The following is a 22,941-nucleotide window of genomic DNA, read 5'->3' on the forward strand; positions in this document are numbered from 1 at the left end:
TTAAAAAAACCACAAAAACGCAAATTTAATTGACCGGAATGTTTTTAAAAACATTCTGAATGTTTTTAAAACGTTTTGAATGTTTTTAACAATATAAACAATGTTTTTATTTTTATTTTTTTTAATAAAATGTTTTTATTTTAATTTTTTTTAATAAAATGTTTTTATTTTTATTTTTTTTACTGTAAATCATGTGCGGAGTGATGCTACATCGACTATCTTATAGCCTGACTCGCAAGGGAGTGCTGCTACATCGACTGACAAATAGCCTGACTCACAAGGGAGTGCTGCTACATCAACTGACAAATATCCTGACCCGCAAGGGAGTGCTGCTACATCGACTGAGGGTTTGGTTGGGGCAGGCAGTCTATCATTATTAAAAAAAAAAAATTCCGGTCTTGCATTTTAATTTTTACTTTTTGTCAACAAAATATGGAAAAAACTTTCGGACAACATCTAAGGGTTCTATATATATACATATATATATATATATATATATATATATATATATATATATATATATATATATATATATATATATATATATATATATATATACATATATATATATATATATATATATATATATATATATATATATATATATATATATTTGTATATACATATATTTTTGTAAAAAATTATTTTGTTTTTATGTCTCTTTAATGAATTCAATGTCTCTTTAATGAATTGTAATATAAAAATCATTGAAGTTAATACATTTAAAATTATAAAAAAATTTAATTTAAAATAAAACGCAAATGTTTTTGAAAGCCGTTGCAATTAAGTAAGTTTGATCTTTAATGCTTTTATATTAATAAAACGCTTTTTAATGAAGTAACAAAACACTTTGAATGAGTTTTTATATTATGTATAAAATAAATTTTTTTTTTTTTTTTTTTGTACAACTATGTATTTTTTATGATAAATGTTAATATTTTGAAACAAATTTAAAAAAAACATGTACAAATGTTAAAACAAAGAATGACATGGTTTTTTAATGTGTAATTATTTACTAGTTTACATTTACAATCATCATCATTATTATCATCATTGTCATCAGCAGCAGCAGGCTTTAGCCTTCCTCTTTTATGCTATTTCTCTAATTATGGTCAATGCTCAAACAAGCTATTATCCCTATTACAATAAACTCATTCTTGCTTCTCATTCAACTAGTTGCATTCTTTTACTGTATCTGTCCCTATTTATTAAATACTGGCATATATATATATATATATGCCAGAATTTAATAAACAGTAAATATAAGTATAATTTATAATATATAAAGAATTATAAATTTTTTTCTAGCCCAGGCTATCAACCCCTGCTAAACCTTATAATTTTGCTGGGGCCGGGGCACCTGTCATTTTCTAGTTAAAAGCCGTGGTCAAATTGCCAAAACAAAGTATTTTTTGTGTGGTCATATAATTGCGTGCGATTGCACATTTTCCTGTGAAACACTGTGATTTACTTTAAATAAGCTTTGTATGTTTATTGGTAATTCTTGCACATATCACCGACCAAAGTAGAATAGCAAGATCTACACACTTTTCGCTGTCTTGAATACATCTACACCACGTCTAGATGTATTCAAGACAGTGTGATGTATGAGCTGGTAGCTTAAAGATAATAATACTCTCCTCTTTTGCTAAGTGAATTAGTTCCAGTGTTACATCTGAAGCATGGCCATCTATAAAAGAGCTTTGAAACCTTCAAGTTTGCAGGAATGTGGAACAAATGTCTTTTCAAACCATCTAGCAAATGTAGGTCCTTCCATCCAGCCAGATTGCACGACACCATAGGTAGCATCCTTTGGCCACTCCTTAGCTAGAAGCCATTTGGACAAAATTCAAATAGTAGTTTGTCAAAGTTTTCTGGATTCTTTCCGCATCTGTTTTAAATGCTTCTTAATATAAATACCCAAGTTCATAAGTATTATTACATTTGGCCTTACATTTTGGAATAAAATTTGAACAGGCAAGAATGTCCCAAACGCATCACAGCTAGAGTTACCATACCTCCTCCTTTTCAGTAGCAGAGTTTGCTAAACTATATGACAATCAATCATACTAGAATTTAATCACAACAGCAAATGTAAAAGTTAAGAACTAAGTGCAATTGATAACTAGGAGTAAAATATATTTTAACGTGCTCCTTCGTAAAAAGAAGTCTGGTGCTCTTTTTACTTCCTAACCCTAATCACAGTAAAAAAGTCTTGTGACTTGATATTCAGTGACTTTGCTACTGCAAAGTTTCTTAGGCTTTTTTAAACCTTTTTGACTCACTACCTTAAATTTGCCTTGATCACATTGAAGGCCAGATTCATCGCAATTTGAAATCAAAATTTACTTTAAAATAGATCAGTAAATTTTATTTTAAAATAGGTTAGTTTTGAAATTATAAACAAATTCTTTAATTAAACATAATACCTTAGTGAGCATCTATTATAAAAGTGTCAAAATTTACAGGTAATGGTAAATTTACAGATAAAGTTATCTGTAAATTTTAAATTTGCAACACTAGTCCATATTTACATTTTTCACAACATTTCTGCTAATTGTCTCCTTCGTTGTTTACCCATGAATGACAGAAGTTAGAGTTTCAAAATTTCACTAATTTTCAAAAAAAGTTAATATTCACTAATATTCAAAAGTAGTTAATATTCGAAAATTAAATTTTTTTTTGTAAATACAATTAATTTGGTAGTTCTTAATAATACTAAGTTTAAGTTTGATCATTTATTTTAATACTTTGCTTATAATTTTAATAGTATACCTTTTTCAAAGTTGCTGTTTTTCTAAAGAATTATTTCAGCTGGTTGCAAAAAAACATTTTTTGTATAGATTCTCATTTGCAAAGTAATAACAGATATTTAATATTATTCGGGAAAAAAAGTTTGTAAAGTTAGAGTTTTGCATGCTTTTTTTTTAAATATTTTTTCTTAAATGGCCAAAGTTGAATGGTGACTGAACTCGATTTCATGGTATATATATATATATATATATATATATATATATATATATATATATATATATATACATATATATATATATATATATATATATATATATTTACAGTAGTGCATTTGTAGTTCTTAATAGAAAATAAAACAAAAATATTTCTAGAGTAAATGCTAGTTATCTGTTGTTTTGTTAATGTATTGATTTAATAAAAAGCAAAAATACACCGTGTAAGTAATAATAGAAACCAGTACTTTTTATTACACAACGTAATTTTATTACACAACATTCAAGTTATGTAACATGAGTTTTTGCGCAAATGTTTTTCGTTTAAGGACACTCATACCTACCATTGCCTAAAACCTTTGGCGTTTGTTTTAATATAGTCATAGAAATAGTTTTAAAAAATTTAAGTAAATTCAAAATTAGTTTTGAATATGTGATAAAATATAAAAAAATGTCTGATAAAATTTTTTAAAAAAACTAAATAATTAAGCACCCCTTTTCAGTTGGCACCCCTAGGCAGCTGCCTAGTTTTGTATTATGGCAATTGTGCCTATGTGTATATATATTTCTACTATAGGGTATTTAGATAACAAATTGTTATTACAGTAGAATCCTGTTAACTCAGATTCTGAAGGGGTATATGTAAATTGTCCGACTTAACTTGTTAAGTCGGACAATTTACATGTACCCCTTCAGAATCTTACTAAATTTTGCTTAACTTGATTTTGCTTAATACCCCTTCAGAATCTTACTAGACTTTGCTTAACTTGTAGCAAATGTACAAGTTAAGCAAAGCTCTCATTATGTCTGACTTTTTGAAAATGCCCAACTTATCAAGATTATATTATCTATATCAAGATTGTATTATGATATATTGTGTTTTTTTCTTTTCACCATCCAGAAAAGATTTGCTTTGGCATGCTATATTTCTTTGATAAGATGGTTCACCTTTGTCAAGTTCTCTTAGTATTATGTTTTTTTCTGTTATAGTTCTACTTGTTAGCTTTCTTTTATCAACCTTTGACATTTTTAGTAAATAAAATTTAATTGAAGATTGACTGAATCAAAGATATCAGTAAAAATGTTTAGTTTGTTTAATTATTTGATGTAAAGGTGTTTAATTTTCAAACGTTCTAAATTTTAAATTTTAATTAGTGTTTTTGAATTTTTGATATAATAGTCATTAATAGATAGAATTTAATCAAAGTTTAACCAAAATGAAGTTACCAGTGAAAATGTCTAGTTATGTTTAATTATGTTTGACGTAAAGTTATTTTATTTTTGAGTGTTCAAAGTTTGGAATTTTTATTGAAGTATTGAAACTTTTGTTATTATATGCACTTGTATGCAATTCAAAATAAAAACCCAAGTTAAGCAAAGTTTTTTACCAAGGGACCCCAAAAACCCCTTCCCCTGTCGCCTCTTTGTGGTAAGGGGGTTGCGTTAGTACGAAATTGTTTCTTTTTCATTAGTTTTTAGTTGCTAATTTTTTAACATATTATCTCTCATATTCAGTTAATATCTTATAATATTCTCATTTGCAGGATTTAAAATAGCTTAAGTTACTGTTATAATTTATAGCTTAAGTACTAATTTAAAAGCTTAAGTTCCAGTTATAGTGTAATGGGCAAGTAACATATTTAATACTATTATTATATTACTTTTGGTAATTATTTTTACTTAACATGGCACATAAAAAAGTAAAAGTAAAAATGCAAATATTACATATATAAATATATATTATAATAATATATACAATATATAAATATATTGTATAATAAATATTATACAATATAAACTACTTTAAACAGTTATAAATATCTATTTAAAACCCTGTTCGTGCTGACGATAAAACACATTTTATTTTAAGCGTATTAAATAGTCATTGTTAAAATCTATATAAAACAACAATAAATCTGCAAAGTTATAAATAGTTTGTGTTAATATAAAAAAACTTTTTGTTGTTTTATTGCTGTTTTATACAGTTTATAACATAAATAACATAAAACACATTTAAAATAAAAGGAAGTAAGTAATTATTCTAATTGATAAATGAATACATAATTGTTTAATAAGTCAAATTATATTTACTTAAGTTTAATAATATATATATTTTTTTTTTCCAGAAAAAAAATATTTTAAAAAGTAGAAACACTTTATTGTAGAAGAACTTGTTTTTTTCAATTTAATTTTTTTATAATTTAATTTTTATTACTCATTTAATGTTTTCAATAGAATGTGTCTACTTTTTGAACTTGTTTGCAATAGGATGTTTTTACTTTTTGAATTATTTTAAAGAAGCAAAAAATAATGATGCCTTTACAAAATTATTTAACTATTAAAAATGTATACGATTTAAATAAAACTTTCTCTTCACTTGCATTATCTTCTAAATCTGATATTGTTACAGTAGCTAGCTATGTATGTTGGATTTTCATGAATGATCTTTTCTATGTCACTGGGTATTACAAACATCATGGCAGTTTCCATTTTGTTAAATTTATAAATATTGTAAGCGAGTGCTAAAATTCTTTTGAGTTTAAATTTTTTTTTAGTTTCAAATTCAAGATTATTTGAATAAGAGAAATTTGGAAGGCTAAAGTTCTCTTTTATTCAATTAAATTTCTTTTTAAAATTAATTCTCTAAAAACAACTTGCGTATTTATGAAAACGTTTTATCTTGATATCGCTATAAATAAATGAAAATAAATAAAATGAAAATATAAAAAAAAAATGTATCGCATTTTTCATATTCTATTCAAAATTTCTTTATAAAATATTTTTTAATTAAAACCTTATTGTGTGTTAACAACATATTGGATACAAATAGAAACATTTCTATGGCTAACTTTTGCAAGTAAATGTCTTTAAGCATGTTAAGTATTTGTAATGAGTAACTTAACTAGTTGTTTTTATTTAGTTGATAGATAAATTTACTGTGATGTACTTAATCCATTAAAAGGGATTCCCAAGTGCTGAGACAAGTTGTGTTCATATTTAAAAAAATGTTTAGACCAAGTTTTTTTGATTAAAACTAAATAATAAATGCATAATGATAAACTAAAATTGCTGTTTTAGTCGAAGCTTGCCTTCTCCATTTTTTCTTGGTTCACAGAGTCTTTATAATAAACGCTGCCGTCTGCAGACTTGATGATTTATTTCATTTGCGTTTATTTCATTACAGCTTCAGTATAAGATGTCATTGTGGATATTTTTTTTTTTTTTTGAGATGAATCTACTAAATTTCAAAAAATATTTATAATACAATTAAAAAATAATTTAAATTATAATCTTAACAAAATATATATTATTTGTTCTTGTAAGAGTATATTATATCAAATTTTCTGAAATTAGATTATATTTTCTAAAATTATATTAGACTTTAGTTAATGATTTTAAAAAATAAAAAAATTATATTTATTATTTTATTTTTTAAAGTCATTAACTTTTTTAAATTACCCCAAATTAGGTTAAATATTTTTTATTATATATATATATATATATATATATATATATATATATATATATATATATATATATATATATATATTAATATATATATATATATATATATATATATATATATATATATATATATATATATACACATATATGTATATATATATATATTTTTTTAAACATCTTCGCTTCCAACAAGGCTGCAAGCAGCCACTAATTAAAGTTGGAAGTTACTGAAAAAGAAAAGATGAAGATTGTAGAGCAAGATAACAATCGACGGACGACTTAAAGGATTGCAAATTATATGAATCAGGAAAGCAAAATGAAGGAAGCGAATTCCAAAGAACTGATGTTCAAGAAAAAAAACTAGACGAATAAGCGTTTTTGTAGCACTTAGGAACAGTCACAGAAAAAGGGTGAGACTTAATTGAATGATGAGTAACACGAGAATGAATTTTAGTAGATGGCACAAGAGCCGCTAGCTCTTTAGAGCAGTGCCCATTATAGTATGTGTAGAAAAGAGAAAGAGAAACAACATTACGACGATGTGATAATGGTTGGAGGTTGGCTGCAAGAGCAGGTTTTTGCACCTTGTCTAAATAAGAAAGGGCATTGTCAGAAGATCTGCCCCAGATATGGCAACAGTATTCCATACAAGGCTGGATTTGAGATTTAAAGAGATAGAGAATAGAATTCGGAGTAAGAAAGTGTCAAGCTCAATAAAGAGATGCAACCTTAGCAGATGCTAATTTTCAAACTGATTTGATATATGGTTTCCAAGAAAGATTGGAAGTAAGAGTTAATCCTAGAAGATGAAGAGTAGATGACTCATCGAGTACATCACCGTTCATAAATATAGGAAGATCTAAATTATTGCAATAACGATTGGCTGAAAAAAGTTGATTTTTTTTTGTATTGAAGTTCACCAGCCACTGTGAGCCCCATGCTGTAGTAGAAGTGAGATCTTTTTCAAGCTCAGATGCCCCCTCTAAGCAATCAGAGAGTGTTGGCTTCTAATCACAACAAAAATAAATAGTAGTATTATCAGAAAACAATGTCATCTTAGATGCGAGAATATCTGAAAGATCGTTAATGAAAATTAAAAAAAGTATAGGGCCAAGGATAGAACCTTGTGGAACCCCTGAAGTTACAGAATAAGAAGAAGAGTGCTGTCCATCGAGGACAACTGTTATGCTACGATTGGAAAGGAAGGATTCAATAATCTTAAATATGTTGCCAGATACACCATAAGAAGAAAGCTTATGGAGAAGACCAGCATGCCAAACTTTATCAAAAGCTTTTGAAATGTCAAGAGCGATGGCCTTAACTTCTCCACCTTTATCTAATGCACGATAAAACCTATCAGTTATTACTGTTAGCAAATCAGCTGTAGAACGAGAAGATCGAAATCCATATTGATGGTCAGAAAGTAAGTTATTAGATTCAAGATGAGAAATTAAGTGTTTGTTAATTAAAGATTCAAAAACCTTGCTTATGATGGAAAGAAGACTAATGGGACGGTAGTTAGACGAATCAGATCACTCTCCAGAATTTTTGAAGACAGGGATAACAGATGCTGCTTTCCAGCAGGCTGGAAAACAAGACTCTGATAAGCACTTGTTGAATAGTTTTGAGGGTATTGATGACAGCTTTGGAGAACAATTCTGCAAGGCAATAACAGGTATGTTGTCCGGGCCACAAGCTGTAGAAGAGTCAAGGCAGGAAATCACTTTAGATACAGAAGCTGGAGTGATACGAATGTCAAGCAATGGATCAACCTGTGTGTTAGCAATATCAAGTAGAACGCAACTAGTGGAAACAAGAGATGATATTGATGAAAAGTTTTTAGCAAACAATTCAGCTTTGTCTTTAGGTGAGGTAGCAAAGTCTGAACCATACAAGAGAGGTGGAATTATAGATTTGCCCTTATTATTAGTACTATTAAAGATTCTCCAGAAGTCACGAGAGCCTTATTTTTGAGATGAGATACGAGATTTCATAACCTGAGAAGTCGAGTAGAGAAGGTAAATGATTCGGGTTGTCTGGAAAGCGAGTTGGAAAGTTGACTATTTGAGTTAGAGATTGAGAAAGGCAAAAGTTGTTAGCTTTAATGCCTGCAGAATCACTGACACTAGAGCCAAGCCATTTAGAGTGGTGAGCATTAAAGTCACCTACAGCAACTATATTAGCTGATGGATAAAGAGAGAGGGCTTGGTCAATATGATCAGAAATAACATCAAAAATAGTGCAGTCTTGAGATGAAGGAGAGCGATAAAGAACAAAGAGAAAGGCAATAGAGTGAAGTGGTGCTAAACGAAAGCACATGAAAGAATAGTGTGTGGATTCAAATCTAGTTTCATGACAATTGGGTGAATTGTTACGAATGTAAATGCCCAGGCCAAGCATGTGACTATTGGTGTCTTTACGAATTAAAGGAAGATAACCATCAGCACTAAGATCGCAAGATGAGACAGCTAAACTCAAATTAGTCTCACAAAGAGCAAGTAGGTCTGGTGAACTTTGCAAGAGATAAGACTCAACAGAAGAAAAGTTACTTCGAAGACCATGAATATTAGTGAATGATAGGTTTAGAGAACTTGGTGATGATGATGGTTTTTTGTGTTTTATAGTTTTTGGTACTTTATTCATTTTAAAATTAGATTGAAGAACTTGACTCAAAGCATAGATAGTACTCAGAACACTGTTTAATAGCCCAAGCAAGGCGTAACAAAGGGCTCCAAATGTGGCCTCCGCAATGCTCACCAAAAGTACAGACAGGGACACTATCCATGCGCAACATGGCACTGTTATTACTTTGATATTTTTCAGCTGTTGATGGAATTAGCCTCTCTGAGAGTTACCACAGAGTTTGGGAAACCTGACTACCAGCCGGCCTTAGAACCTTAAAACTAAGTTTTAGAGCTGTACCCTCATTAGGAGATAATAGAATGAGTTGCCTAGTCATAAAAACAGAGACACAAGCAAAACCCATGCATTGAGTCAAGAAGATTCAGCATTCAACATCCTAAACTGGAAACAGTGTATTAAAAATACATCTGCGCCAGCCTAATAGATGAAGAAGGGGTGGGAAGCTGGTCAACAGATAGAATCTATTTACCCCTTAAATCTTTGCCTAGGAGGCATTCTACAAGACAGTAGCCAGATGCATTTAACATCTATATATATATATATATATATATATATATATATATATATATATATATATATATATATATATATAAAACACTAAATTTTGTAAGCAAAGTTGATTGCGATGTTATTGCTTTCTAAAATTTACATGCTGCAAGTCGGTCAGAGATATATAGTTGATAATGTTGGCAGAATATCTTGATCTGGCCTAAGATTACCTACACAATGAAAAACCTGATACATTTTAAAACATGGCGGCCTATGATTCATAGGTTAAACCACATTATCAGTAAATAAAGCAAAATAAAGACAGGCATATTAAATTCTAATATATTTAAAAAAATTGATATTGGAATTATGATAAAACTTCCTGTAAATCTTGCAGAAATAGTGAAAATGGAAGCAAAACTACCTTTCTATTATGGCAACATAAAAAATGTATTTGATCAAGAAATTTTTAAGCACAGCAATGCTGACAGATCTGGCTCATTTCTCCTAAATAATTATAATCTAGAATAATATCACTTCTTGCTATACAATATATTCTGATTGTCTCATCAGAATGGATGATTAATCTCATCTGGGCTATCTTTTATTTATGTGATAATTACTTTTAACTCGTCTAACCATGATATACTAATTTAGGTATAAATTAATTTCTTCTTACCAAGCAGCGTTTCTTATATTTTGATGACAATTAATTTCAGCTCACCTAGTTCTAATCATTTCAATAAATTATCAATTATTTTTAAGTTGATAGTATTTCTTCTAATAACTTATTTAAGCCTAATATCGACAATCCAAAATAAAAAAAAATAAAAGAAATTAAATAAAAATATCAAAATATTAATAGTCAAATATGGTAAACATATCTACAAAGTGGTAAACATATCTACAAAAAGATAAATAATAATGTTCAAGTAAAAATCAACAAAAACCTAATAACAAAGATATTATTTGGTAATAAAAACAAAAACACAATGTTGATTCTTATTTGGTTTCTCATCTATAAAACAATTTTAACTATTTAAAAGAAAAAAAAAAGAAAAAAAATCAAAATGCTATATGTTAAGCAATGTATCTAAAAAAAAGAATCAAATGCAATTACTTTAGAATATATATGATATATAAACTTCTACAATTTAACTCATTAGCTTAACCACTGGTTTATCATTGAGTTCAAAAATTAATAAACAAAAATTAAAACAATTTATTACAATTATTATTCAAAATAAAAACCTCTAACAATTTAATTTAGGATTTATTAATATCCATATTTTTTATGTCAGTTAGTATATTTTTATCTAAAGTAATAAAAAAGATGAAACCATTTAAGAATTTAAAAATCTAAATATATATTCAGATACCTTAAAAAGAAGCATAACACAACATTCTTTTGACAACTTCCAATATAATTTTTTTTACTTTCTTCTACATTTTTCTATTTTCTATTTTACTATTTTCTATACCTTATTTGTTTTTTTATCTAAAAGAAAATATACATATAGATACAGAGAAATATAAAATATACTGAAATATATGCAAATTTAATACATTTACATGTCCACAAATAACAGTCTTATTTTATTTAAAAAAAAAGAAACAGGTTATAAAAATTAGAAAAATACAAACAACCAACAACAAACAAACATTTATTTATAATTTTATAGTAAAATTAAACAATGAACAACATCAATTCCTCTTGAAACTAAAAATTTATCAGCTCTAATTTGTTTGCAGACCTTGCTTGAAAGACCGCGTGGAATACTGATCCGCGTGTAGCAAAGTCTAGAAACTACTTTAAAAACGACGCTACTACTACTATTAAATTAGCATATTAACGTTTAGATAAGTGCTATTGTACTTCTATATTATTTAAATACCATCTGGCGAACACAGGTTTTAACATAATTATTAGAGCTGCTAAACTAGGCAGCTTATATATTCTAAATCTTACTAATTCCCATAACCTTCTAGTATATATAAATATATATATATATATATATATATATATATATATATATATATATATATATATATATACATATGTATATATCTTATACTGCTGATTTAGGTGAGTAGTGTGTCATCATACTGAAATAACCTGCTGCTGTGGGCTTCAGTACATACATCGACTGACAAATAGCCTGACTCGCAGTGGAGTGCTGCTACATTGACTGAGGGTTTGGGATGGGATAGCAATCTTTTCATTTATTATTCTTTGTTTTCTTTTTCTTTTTCTAAAAAAGCCATATCGATTTAGATAAGCATAAAAAGTGAGCAAGTGCTCACATAAATATCCTATAGTAGATATATATATATATAAAAATATATATATATATATGCATATATATATATATATGCATACATATATACATATATACATTTATATATATATATATATATATATATATATATATATATATATATATATATATATATATATATATATGTATATATATATATATATATATATATATATATATACACACATTGTATAAATATATATAAGTTTATCTTTTGTTTATATATAAACATATTTATATATATAATGATAAGTTTAATAGTAGTAGTGCCTTTTTAAGCGTGTTTGACACAGAACTCTTACCATTGCAACCGAGGCAATAGCGAGAAAGAATCGCAGCAAAGCGCCGTGGTTCTAATCCTTCCACTGAAAGTTTATTTTTTATTTTTTTATTTTTCTAAAATACAAAACAAAAACAAGTTTTATAGATAAATAACATATGTAAAGATATCATTCATTATAAAAAATGAAAGAAAGAAAGTTTTTTATAAAGCCTAAAATTTTTTTAAACATCAAAACACCGAAATAGAAATTTGTTGTGCATGTCAAGGTAGTTATGTTATTAATTTGCTCAGGTAATTAGTCCTAATAAGTCGTCAATGATCTAAAAAAAAATCATGGTCTGAAACTTAATATAGGAAAAAGTAATTGGCCCATCCTGCTACTCCAGAAAGTGTTGCTGTGGAGAGAAAAAAAAAAAAAAAAAAAAAACCCATAGATAGCAAAAAGTTCAAAACTATATTTTAACAATTATATATAAAATATTATATATTATTATATAACAATTATATATAAAATATTATCAGCCTTGAATTTTGAAAAACGCCGCCAGAAATGTCACACAACTGCTACCTATGTTAGAGATTGTGTAAACACTTATGTTAAGTGTTTACACAATCAATATGGTTAATCTGCGCATCTAGGACATTAAAAAGAAAGATGTTTTCATTCAATTGAGACTTTTTTTTCAAAATAAATAAAGAGATCTAATAAGCTCTAAGCATGGGATTAAAGTGCACTTTTTTTTTTTGTTGCTCTAAAAGCAATGTTTAAATGAATTATTTTTCTACCATTTATTCAAAAAACATTAAAGTAAAGAAATAGAGAATAGATAAATAGCTGAATAAGTATAAAAATAGGTGTGAAATAAACTCCCTTATACCTTAGACCTTAGACCTAGATCCGATTTTTACGGCTCATCACAGCTAGTATATAATAATGTTGTAACAATAAATTTTTTACAATATATTTCATTTTATTGTGTTTGTTTTTAATGTTTTAGATGGGAGAGTGGTAATAATCATGTTATTTTTAACCTGTTTCCATTGCATCCAACATCAATTAACACAGCCATGTCTTTAGCACATGGTAATGCAATAGTTGCTGGAACAAATTTTATATCTTCTAATTATCGTCAAGGATTTGATATTAGTATACCTCTTTTCACTAAAGCCATGACTTCTACTCAAAAAATTCCAACATTTAGGTTGCCATTTTTACTACTATTAAATTATATCAAAGAATATTTATTGAAACAAGTATTATTTGTTATTATAATCTTGTAGTGTATTGCTATAGTGCAAACTTTTTTATAGTGGAACTCGAAAATGGAAGCTTATAGTTAGTCAAGTGAGCATGGATATTGAAAAGAGAAATGTATTAAACAAACTTAAAGATTTGCACCCAGATCTCTTAATGATACAGGCATGTCCTGGAACTTTTGACATGATGTATCCTGAAGTGTTGTGTAAAGATAGTAAACCATTTTATTATCCTGCTGTTCTACAGGTTTGTTTTTACTTTCTGTTAATTATGTTTATAAAATAAAATAAAATTATTTTATTACTAGTGCCATTCCATTCTTTAGTTCCAATAAATGTTAGGGTAATTCTTTAGTTCCAATAAATGTTCTTTAGTTTCAATAAATGTTAAGGTAATTCTTTAGTTCCAATAAATGTTAGGGTAATTCTTTAGTTCCAATAAATGTTAGGGTAATTGATGTGTTAATAATGTGTAATAACAATATGTAACAATAAATCAAAATATTTTTTAATTTAACAGCATAGATATCAAGAAATTATTAGAAATTAAAATAAGAAGATTTATATTTTAATTAATTTTGAATTTTAAAAATAATGGTTATTATTAAAAATATTAACCTTATAATAGTAATTTTTAAATAAAAATCATAAGTGAATTGAAGAAATAAAGTTTTTCTCATATTGTGATAATTCAAAAGTTATATTAATTTTTTAGAGATTTCTTTGAAAAATGTGACATTAAAATTAATTTATTTAAACAATATATATATATATATATATATATATATATATATATATATATATATATATATATATATATATATATATATATATATATATATATATATATATACAAAGATGCATTTCCAGTTATATCCATCTGATTGTATTCCTTGCAACTTTACTGCATTATAAGCCTCAAAAGCCAGAAAAAAATGATCCAGCTTGGCAAGTAGTTTTTTTACCTTTGTTTTCTTTTCTGTATGGGACATCAGAATGTCTTATTAAATTCCTGGTGTGTCAATCCAGATGAAATTCAAGTATTGTATGATGTAATAGCTTTGTATACATCAATACCAATTGATAAAGCCATACCTGTGATGATTGATTATCTTACCAATGATATAGCTGATCTTAAAAAAAGAACCAAATTAACACTTACTAACATCCACCAATTGATAGAACAATGTCTTAGTCAATGCTATTTTTTGTATAAAAATGAAATTAGAATCTACCTAACTTAGATCCAATTAGATTATCATTAATCGTTATTATTGCAGAAGCATTCTTAATTAAAAACAAGAGCTCTACATATTGCAGAAATTAACAATTTTCAAAATGAACAGAGAGAACTAAATTTTTTAGATATAAAAATAGCTAACACAAATAATTACCATTATGATTTCAAAGTCCACTGTAAAGAAGCAATAACAAACATACAAATAAAACCAAACTCAAATATCAACCCTTCAATTATTACTAGAGTTTTAAAAAATTTCTCATTAAAAGATGCCAAAATCTGCTCCGAAAAATACATTAACAAGATTCAGTTTATAATAAATATGTTTGTTATAAATGGTCATATTAGATCAAATATAGAAACAATTGCTGTGAATTATCTTTCAATTAAAAACAATCCCAGCAATAAAGTTGCAAAAAGACTAGAAAATGTTGCAATAATAAAACTACCTTGGCTACCATCGCTTGGAATAAAACTACCCAAAATTATAACATATAATGCCAGAGTAATTTTTACAACGCCACCTAATTTAAAAACAATTCTCTATAACAACAAATCTGATTAATACCAAACAGCAACTCTGGGATGTACAAGCTTACATGTTGGTGTGGGGGAATTTATATTGGAGAAACAAAAAAGAGAATTTTGCAAAGAAGTATAGAACACCAAACTAATACCATGAATGGCAATTGGAATGTTTCTGGACCGACTGAACAATGCTTTATTTATATGTAAAATGCATAAATAAAGTAATAAACATGTAATTATATAATATTAAAAAAATAATAATAAAAAAAGTAAATTTTAGTGAAAAAAACAAAATATTTTTAATGAACAAGACAACTTTTATCAGTGTAAACATCAAAAATATTACTTTTCAACGCATGTATTTGTCATAAAATAACTTTTTTAAATTTATATTTACAAAACTTATATATTATAACAGTAATGAAAGATTTTGTAGGTATTCTTTGTGTACAAAACATCTTTTTTACATGTTCAGTATTTCTCATCAACTGACTATTAACAGACCGATGTTTTGTTATAACTTTTTTTTATTGAAAAAAGTAGCAAAATATTTATGATGCTAGGCTATTTACATACATTTAGCATGAGATTTACATAATCAAATGTTTGGATAGTATTGGAGGATGGTTTATCTGATACCTAATAGTAAAGGTTAGTAGCAAAAAAAAAAAAAAAAAAACTGTCTCTTTTTGATGCATAAAAACTAATGATCACAATTAGGTAAAATTGTTTTTAAGAGTCTGAGCAAAAAAAGCATTGTTAAATAAAATAATATATTTTAATAAACAATGAAAGTCAATAAAGTTGATTTAAAACAATAGTAACGTAAGAAAATTGATAAATAAAAAATGCAAAATAGCGATTTGGAACATCAAATTCAAAATGTCAAATTCCCGTGTATATAATCACATAAAATATTTAATGTTTTTTTAACTAGATATTTCCTCTAATGAACATGTCTTCACTATTATAACAAATTTTCACTGTGCAATGCCAACATTGATTTTTTAGTATTTTGGCACACTGTGTATTGCGCAAAAATCAAAAATTATGCGCAATCCCCGGTACTACTGAACAGGGTAAAAGAATTTTTATTGACGTTGTTTTTGTAATGACTTCTTTATGGTTTTTAATATTTTATATTGTAACAGTTTTTAAATTGCCATTTTACGTTTGATGACGGTCTGTACAAATTAGGCTGGAAATAATTAAAAGAAAAAATTAGTACAATGTTGATTTTGATGTTTTTAAATTTGAGTTATAATATTATTATTAAATTTGAGTTATTATATTAATATTAAATTAAGGGTTTGAAACAATAATTAATGACAAGAATCGGACAAAAAAACACAACAAAAGTATGAAAAATATTAAAATTTTTTTTGATTTTTGTTAAATGTTGAAGTAGTGTCAAGTAGAGTGCTGATAGCGGATTGACTTTTCATAACATTTCTTGATGAAAGAATGCTTTACAACAATTTTTTTATTATGTGGTTGCCACTACTAGCACTAAAGCTCTCTAAAACAATATGAAAAACATGTTCACATTTGTTGAGTATTTAGATTTTTTTATCATGAGCCCTGATTTTTCAGTGTAAAAAGTTGGGTGAAAAAAAGTTTTTCAATAAAAAAGATTGCATTTTTGTGTGTTGGTATATAAATGATTTATAAACCATGTATTGAAACCATGACTGTATATTTTTTTTTTAACATCTTTGCTTCCAACAAAGCTGAAAGCAACCACTAATTAGAGTTGGAAGTTACTGGAAGAGAAAAAATAAAGATTGTAGAGCAAGATAACAATTGACAAACGACTTAAAGGATTGCAAATGATATGAATCAGGAAAGCAAGATGAAGGAAACGAATTTCAAAGAACTGATGTTTAAGGAAAAAAACAAGAGGAATAAGAGTTTTTGGAGCACTTAGGAACAGTCACAGAAAAAGGATGACACTTAATTGAATGACGAGTAACACAAGAATGAATTTTAGTAGATAGCACGAGAGACTTTAGCTCTTTAGAGCAGTGCCCGTTATAGTACCTGTAGAAAAGAGAAAGAAAAGCAACATTACGACAATGTGATAATAATTGGAGGTTGGCTGCAAGAGCAGGTTTAACTATGTTTACAATGCGTTTTTGCACCTTGTCTAAAAGACAAAGGGCATCATTGGACAGGTTTAAGAATAGAATCCGGAGTAAAAAAGTGTCGAGCACGATAAAGAGATGCAATCTTAGCAGATGCTAATTTTGCAACGGATTTGGTATATGGTTTCCAAGAAAGATCAGAAGTAAGAGTTAATCCTAGAAGATGAAGAGTGGATGATTCATCAAATACATTACCGTTCATAAATATAGGAAGATCTAAATTATTGCGATAACGATTGGCTGAAAAAAATTGAGTTTTATCTGAATTAAAGTTCACCTGGCTGGTGAACTTTAATTCAGATCTGAGCCCCATGCTGTAGTAAAAGTGAGATCTTTTTCAAGCTCAAATGCCCCTTCCAAGCAATCAGAGGGTGTTGATTTCTAATCATGACAAGAATAAATGGTAGTATCATCAGCAAACAATGCCACCTTAGATGTGAGAATATCTGGAAGATCGTTAATGTAAATTAAAAAGAGTATAGGGCCAAGGATCGAACCTTGAGGAACCCGTGAAGTTACAGAGTAAGAAGAAGAGTGGTATCCATTGAGGACAACTTTTATACTACGATTGGAAAGGATTCAATAATCTTAAAGATGTTACCAGATAAACCGTAAGAGGAAAGCTTATGGAGGAGACAAGCATGCCAAACTTTATCAAAAGATAATGTCAGCTAGATTTATGATTAGTATTTGTTTTGATTTTGATCATTTTATAAAAAACTAATAGACACATTGATAAAAATAAAGTCAAAACAAAAGTTTAAATCAATCTGAATATGAATTTCGTGCAGTTAGGTGAACATATGCTGCAAACATCATAGAATCTTAACAAATAACTTCAAAGAAATTAAAAATAAATTTGAGAATCTAATTATTTAATCTACGATATAGTAAATTTATTTTCTTTTTTGTGTGGGGAAACAATTAAATACAATATTCCTTTATTTATTTGTTTTTATTTTGACAATTTGCACCATTTTATGCAAGTTGATAATATAAAACTTAATTTTGTACATTTTGTTTACATATTAAATTTAGCAGATTTATTCAAGATGGACAAGATAAATCATATACATTTAAAATATATATTTTTCTAGTGATTGAATATCTGACTTGGATTTGGTGTTGATGCTAGAACTTGACATTATTTTGGACCCAGAATAATTATGGGTTCCAGTGATCCATCCTGTTTATAGGCTTTTTAAACTTTTAGAATTTTCAAAAACTTATTAGGATTATAAAAGACTTTGAAGAAGGTCAACAAAAAAAATCAGCTGTGTATAATGAAGTGTCTCTGGATTAAATGAAATATTCCACATTTTTTGATTTACTATTTGCTTTTTTACTACCCAATGACAAGCACTGAAAAAAGTTTTTTTTAGTCATCGTCATATAAGGAAACTGATTGTTAAAATTAAATATTTCAAAAATATATTTATAATTTTTAACGCAGTCAGACAGGTTCACATAATCTAAATTATAATTAGGCTGTGCTCCTGGAAATATAATCAGAGGTTTTTGATAATTTCTATTTTAACTGCTTATCTGCAGATGACCAGCTGTTGTTTTAATTTTTTGTTTTGTTTAAAAAAAATATTTAATAAAAAAATAGTTTAGTCAAAATACAAAAATGCAAGATTTTTAATATTTTAGAATTAAATTTCGACCAGATTACACAAAATAGGATGCCTTCAATAATTTGTGTAGAGTTTTTTTAATATCAAAAAAAAAAAAAAATCTAATTAGTAATTTTTTTGTGTGTGACTTTTCCAAACAAATTTGGTAAAATTGGGTGACCACTAGTACTTCTTTCTAATAAAGTGCTGAGCTTCATTATTGCACATTTTATTTTTTATTGCACAAATTCCAAGCTTCATTATTACACAGTTAATTCAAATAAACAGTGTGCTTCATTATTGCACAGTTAATTTGAAGAAGTTTTGCAGTTCATTATTGCACAGTTAATTTGAAGAAGTGTTGTGCTTCATTATTTCAAAGTTAGTTTAAAGAAGTGTGGAAAAAGAGTTGGAAAGTTAAAACAAAAGAAAATATAAAACTTTTATATTTTTAATAACTTATAGCAAAGAGTGTGGAAAGTTTGATGCTGTCTGAAATTCGCCAACTTACCCTATCAAATAAAAAGTTAAATGAATAGTGTAATGAAATATGAACACTAGAATTAGGTTTTTTTTTTTCTCTTACTATTATTTACTTACGGTGCATTCAATTATTATTCAATTACTATGTATTTACTTATGGTGTATTCAATTAGACGAATCCATATTAAGTTAAGTTAATATGTTCATCAGGGTTCAAAAGCTAAAGTAAAATCTAATTGTAAGTTTTTCATAATTCTTTGCATTGTGCACCATATTGTATATGTGTTTATGTGTGAGGACAGGGGGCGGCGGGCATATTTGTGAATAGAGGAGGGTGTATTATCTAAAAACAATCTATGTTTATATGCAGTTTTTTAATTTTTCTTACATAATATCTATTATAATATACTTGTTTGGCAATTTTAAAACAACATGTTTTAGAGCGTCAAATTAAAAAATTGAACAATTGCATTTTTGTCAATCAATCAATATTTGTTTTCTTAAAGGAGTTTTACAATTAAAGGTTGTTTAAATTGTTTTTAATACTAAGGTTGTTTATATATAGTATAAAATAATCTGAAGTAAACATCTGATATGACATCAATGTCATTGATGTCATATCTATCAAACATATAAACAAAAGATTTTCATATCTACCAAACATATAAACAAAAGATTTTCATACCTACCAAATATATAAACAAAAGATTTTCATATCTACCAAACATATAAACAAAAGATTTTCATATCTACCAAACATATAAACAAAAGATTTTCATATCTACTAAACATATAAACAAAAGATTTTCACATCTAACATAAACATAACTAACATTTTATCTATAACATAATCATAACTAACATTTTATCTATTTCATATCTAAAATAAATAAACAAAAGATTTCACAAAAGATAGCACAATAAAGACAGTAAGCTCAAAGCAGTCTTATTAGATTCTCAAGCACTTTCTAGATTGTTTACATATTATTTAATGTACTAATAACAACTTAATTCAAATATTTATAAATATTTATTCAATATGTTTTTATTCATTTAGTAAATTGTTATAGAAATAAGTTTGTCTTGATATTATAGTTTTGTTTTTGATATTTAAATAACTTAGTTTTAAATTGTTTTTTGACAAAAAAATATTATTTCATTTAGCAACACCAATAATTTAAATATTTGTTATAGTTACTTGAAATATTTTATAAATTTGTCTTAACATGTATGTTTACATGTTCACTTGAATTTTTTTTTTTCAATTAAACAGTTAACTTACTAAAAATCAATTAAATTTTTTTTATTAATTTCAAATTTTTTAAATAATTTGTTGCTCTAATGCTTAGAGTTTTTTAGCAAAAATTTTTAAATACTTATTGGTCAATAAATCTTAGTGTCTATCTACATATTTACTTCTTTTTTGATCAAGATAAGAAAGTTACAAAATGCTTTAGTAGGGTTAAAATTACATTACATTGGTGGGGTGGTTAGGTGGTGGGGTTGTGAGGTGTGGAGGAAAAAAGTTATTAGTAATAAAATTATTTTTATGTTGAATACATTATAATATTTAATGCATCACATTTTTGATTTTATCACGAAAATAATAATATATAAAACATTTTATAATATTATATGATAGTATGTAACAAAGAATGAAGTATGAATTTAATTGGACTAAAATTCAACTTTCGTAAAACTTTAGTAAAAGATTGTTCTTAGTCAAATAGCCCCTAGAAAAAGATACCCATTTGAGATCTTAACCTAACACAAAGGGTAGCATGCCACTGGATCTACTCTACGTTTTATTTGTTTTACATTTAATATTCTTTATTTTAGGAAGGTACATTTTGTTTACTCTTACCAGGATATTACTATGGTTCATCATTGTTATTGGATGCCATGATGATGGTAAGCTCATCATTAGAATAATTTTTATTAAATGTGTTTTTAGAGTTAATTGTTGGTTTGACATTTAGGTTACTTGTTTCCAAAAGATACTAAATCAATAGGGTAGAGAATCAAAGAGTAGAACTATTTTCCTTACCCACAGAAGTTTGGTTTTTAACAAGTTTATTTAAATCTAAATTTGTTTGCTTTATGCTAGTCCATTTTTTAAACTACACTTTTTTTCTATAACAATTTTTTCTATTACAATTTTTTCTATTACAATTTTTCAATAATAATAATATATATCAATTATATCAATAATATACTTTTATATTTTTAACATTAGGGTTTTACAATAAATTGGGTAGGCATAAACTGCCTGTCAACCTAGTTATATAATACTTGACAATTACAGAGTTTGTATAACTAATAGAAAATAAAATGTGGATTGTCGTAGAGAAGCCATTCATTTTTTAGATGATTGTCTAGAATCAGCTTAAACGTTTTTAGAGATAACGCTGATACAATGTCATTAGGAAGAGAGTTCCATTTATTTATTATTCTTAGGGGAAAAAAAATCATACGTAAATTTAATCGCAAAGATTGTTTTTTTAGTTTATATATATGACCATGAGTAATAAATTGGCTATCTATTTCAAAAAGACTTCTGTCACTATTGTTATTTGTGCACCATTTATAGACGTTGATTAGGTCTGCACGAAGTAGCTTGTATTTTACAGTTGTCATATTTAACGCCAACAATCTTTGTTCATGTGGTAGATTATATAATCCATTGATTCGTTTCAAAGCTCTTCTCAACACATTTTCTATTTGCCGTTTGTCTTTGAGAAGTCCAGGGTTACAGATTGATCCACAGTATTCTAGCTGAGGGCGGACTAGTGCTAAAAATAGTTTTTTGAAGGATAATAAGTCTGGATATGATGTAAATGTTCTTTTTATTATTCCTATTATTTGTGTGGCTTTGCTGACTTAAATAGTTGTGTGTTTGGAAACTAATAAGTTCGAATCTACGTGAACATCTAAATATCGTTTGCAATTTGTGGTTTTAATGTTTACTCTCATATTTTTTTCTGGACCATGCATATTATAAGTATAAGACTTGTTGTTGTTATATATATAATTATATACATATATGTTGTTATATAATATACATCAATTTTTTATATATTTTTCTTTCTGTTACAACTTCTAAACTCCTTCTATTACAAATTACAGGGTTCAAAATTTTTTTTTTGAACCGTTAAACTCGAGTCCCCCCTCCCTCAGCGCCACTTTGCGTATATAGAGGGTTGCGTTAGTATAACTTTTGTTTGTAATAGACATCTTCACAGTTCCAAAAATTTAATGTGTGCACATATTTAATAGTACGTCAAGGTTCTATATGCATAGAATTGCATGAAAACAAGTAAATACACATATAAATTTAGGTAGTAACATTAAAAGAAACAGTTGTTTACTTGAAAATGTTTTTGTTTTTTCATAAAAAAGACATTGATTTAGCTTTATATAAGTTTATTTTAATCATTTTAAGACTAAAATCTATACTGTTTATATGTTTGTATTATAATATTTGTAATCAAGGAAAAAAAAAAAAAAAA

At 26.9% G+C, this 22,941-nt stretch overlaps 1 protein-coding gene across 3 annotated transcripts in view; it reads left to right on the forward strand.

Annotated features, from left to right (window-relative positions):
- LOC100212044 (exostosin-2) overlaps positions 1–22,941 on the forward strand; it is a 75,663-nt gene that overhangs the window by 16,374 nt on the left and 36,348 nt on the right. For all 3 annotated transcript variants that reach the window (XM_065814380.1, XM_065814379.1, XM_065814378.1), the window contains exons 2-4: positions 13,163–13,366; positions 13,476–13,668; positions 21,272–21,343. In XM_065814380.1, the coding sequence (XP_065670452.1) occupies positions 13,163–13,366; positions 13,476–13,668; positions 21,272–21,343 (469 nt within the window). The remainder of the gene's footprint in view (positions 1–13,162; positions 13,367–13,475; positions 13,669–21,271; positions 21,344–22,941) is intronic.

Source organism: Hydra vulgaris, chromosome 12 (genome assembly GCF_038396675.1).
Source record: "Hydra vulgaris chromosome 12, alternate assembly HydraT2T_AEP".
Lineage (NCBI taxonomy): Eukaryota > Metazoa > Cnidaria > Hydrozoa > Anthoathecata > Hydridae > Hydra > Hydra vulgaris.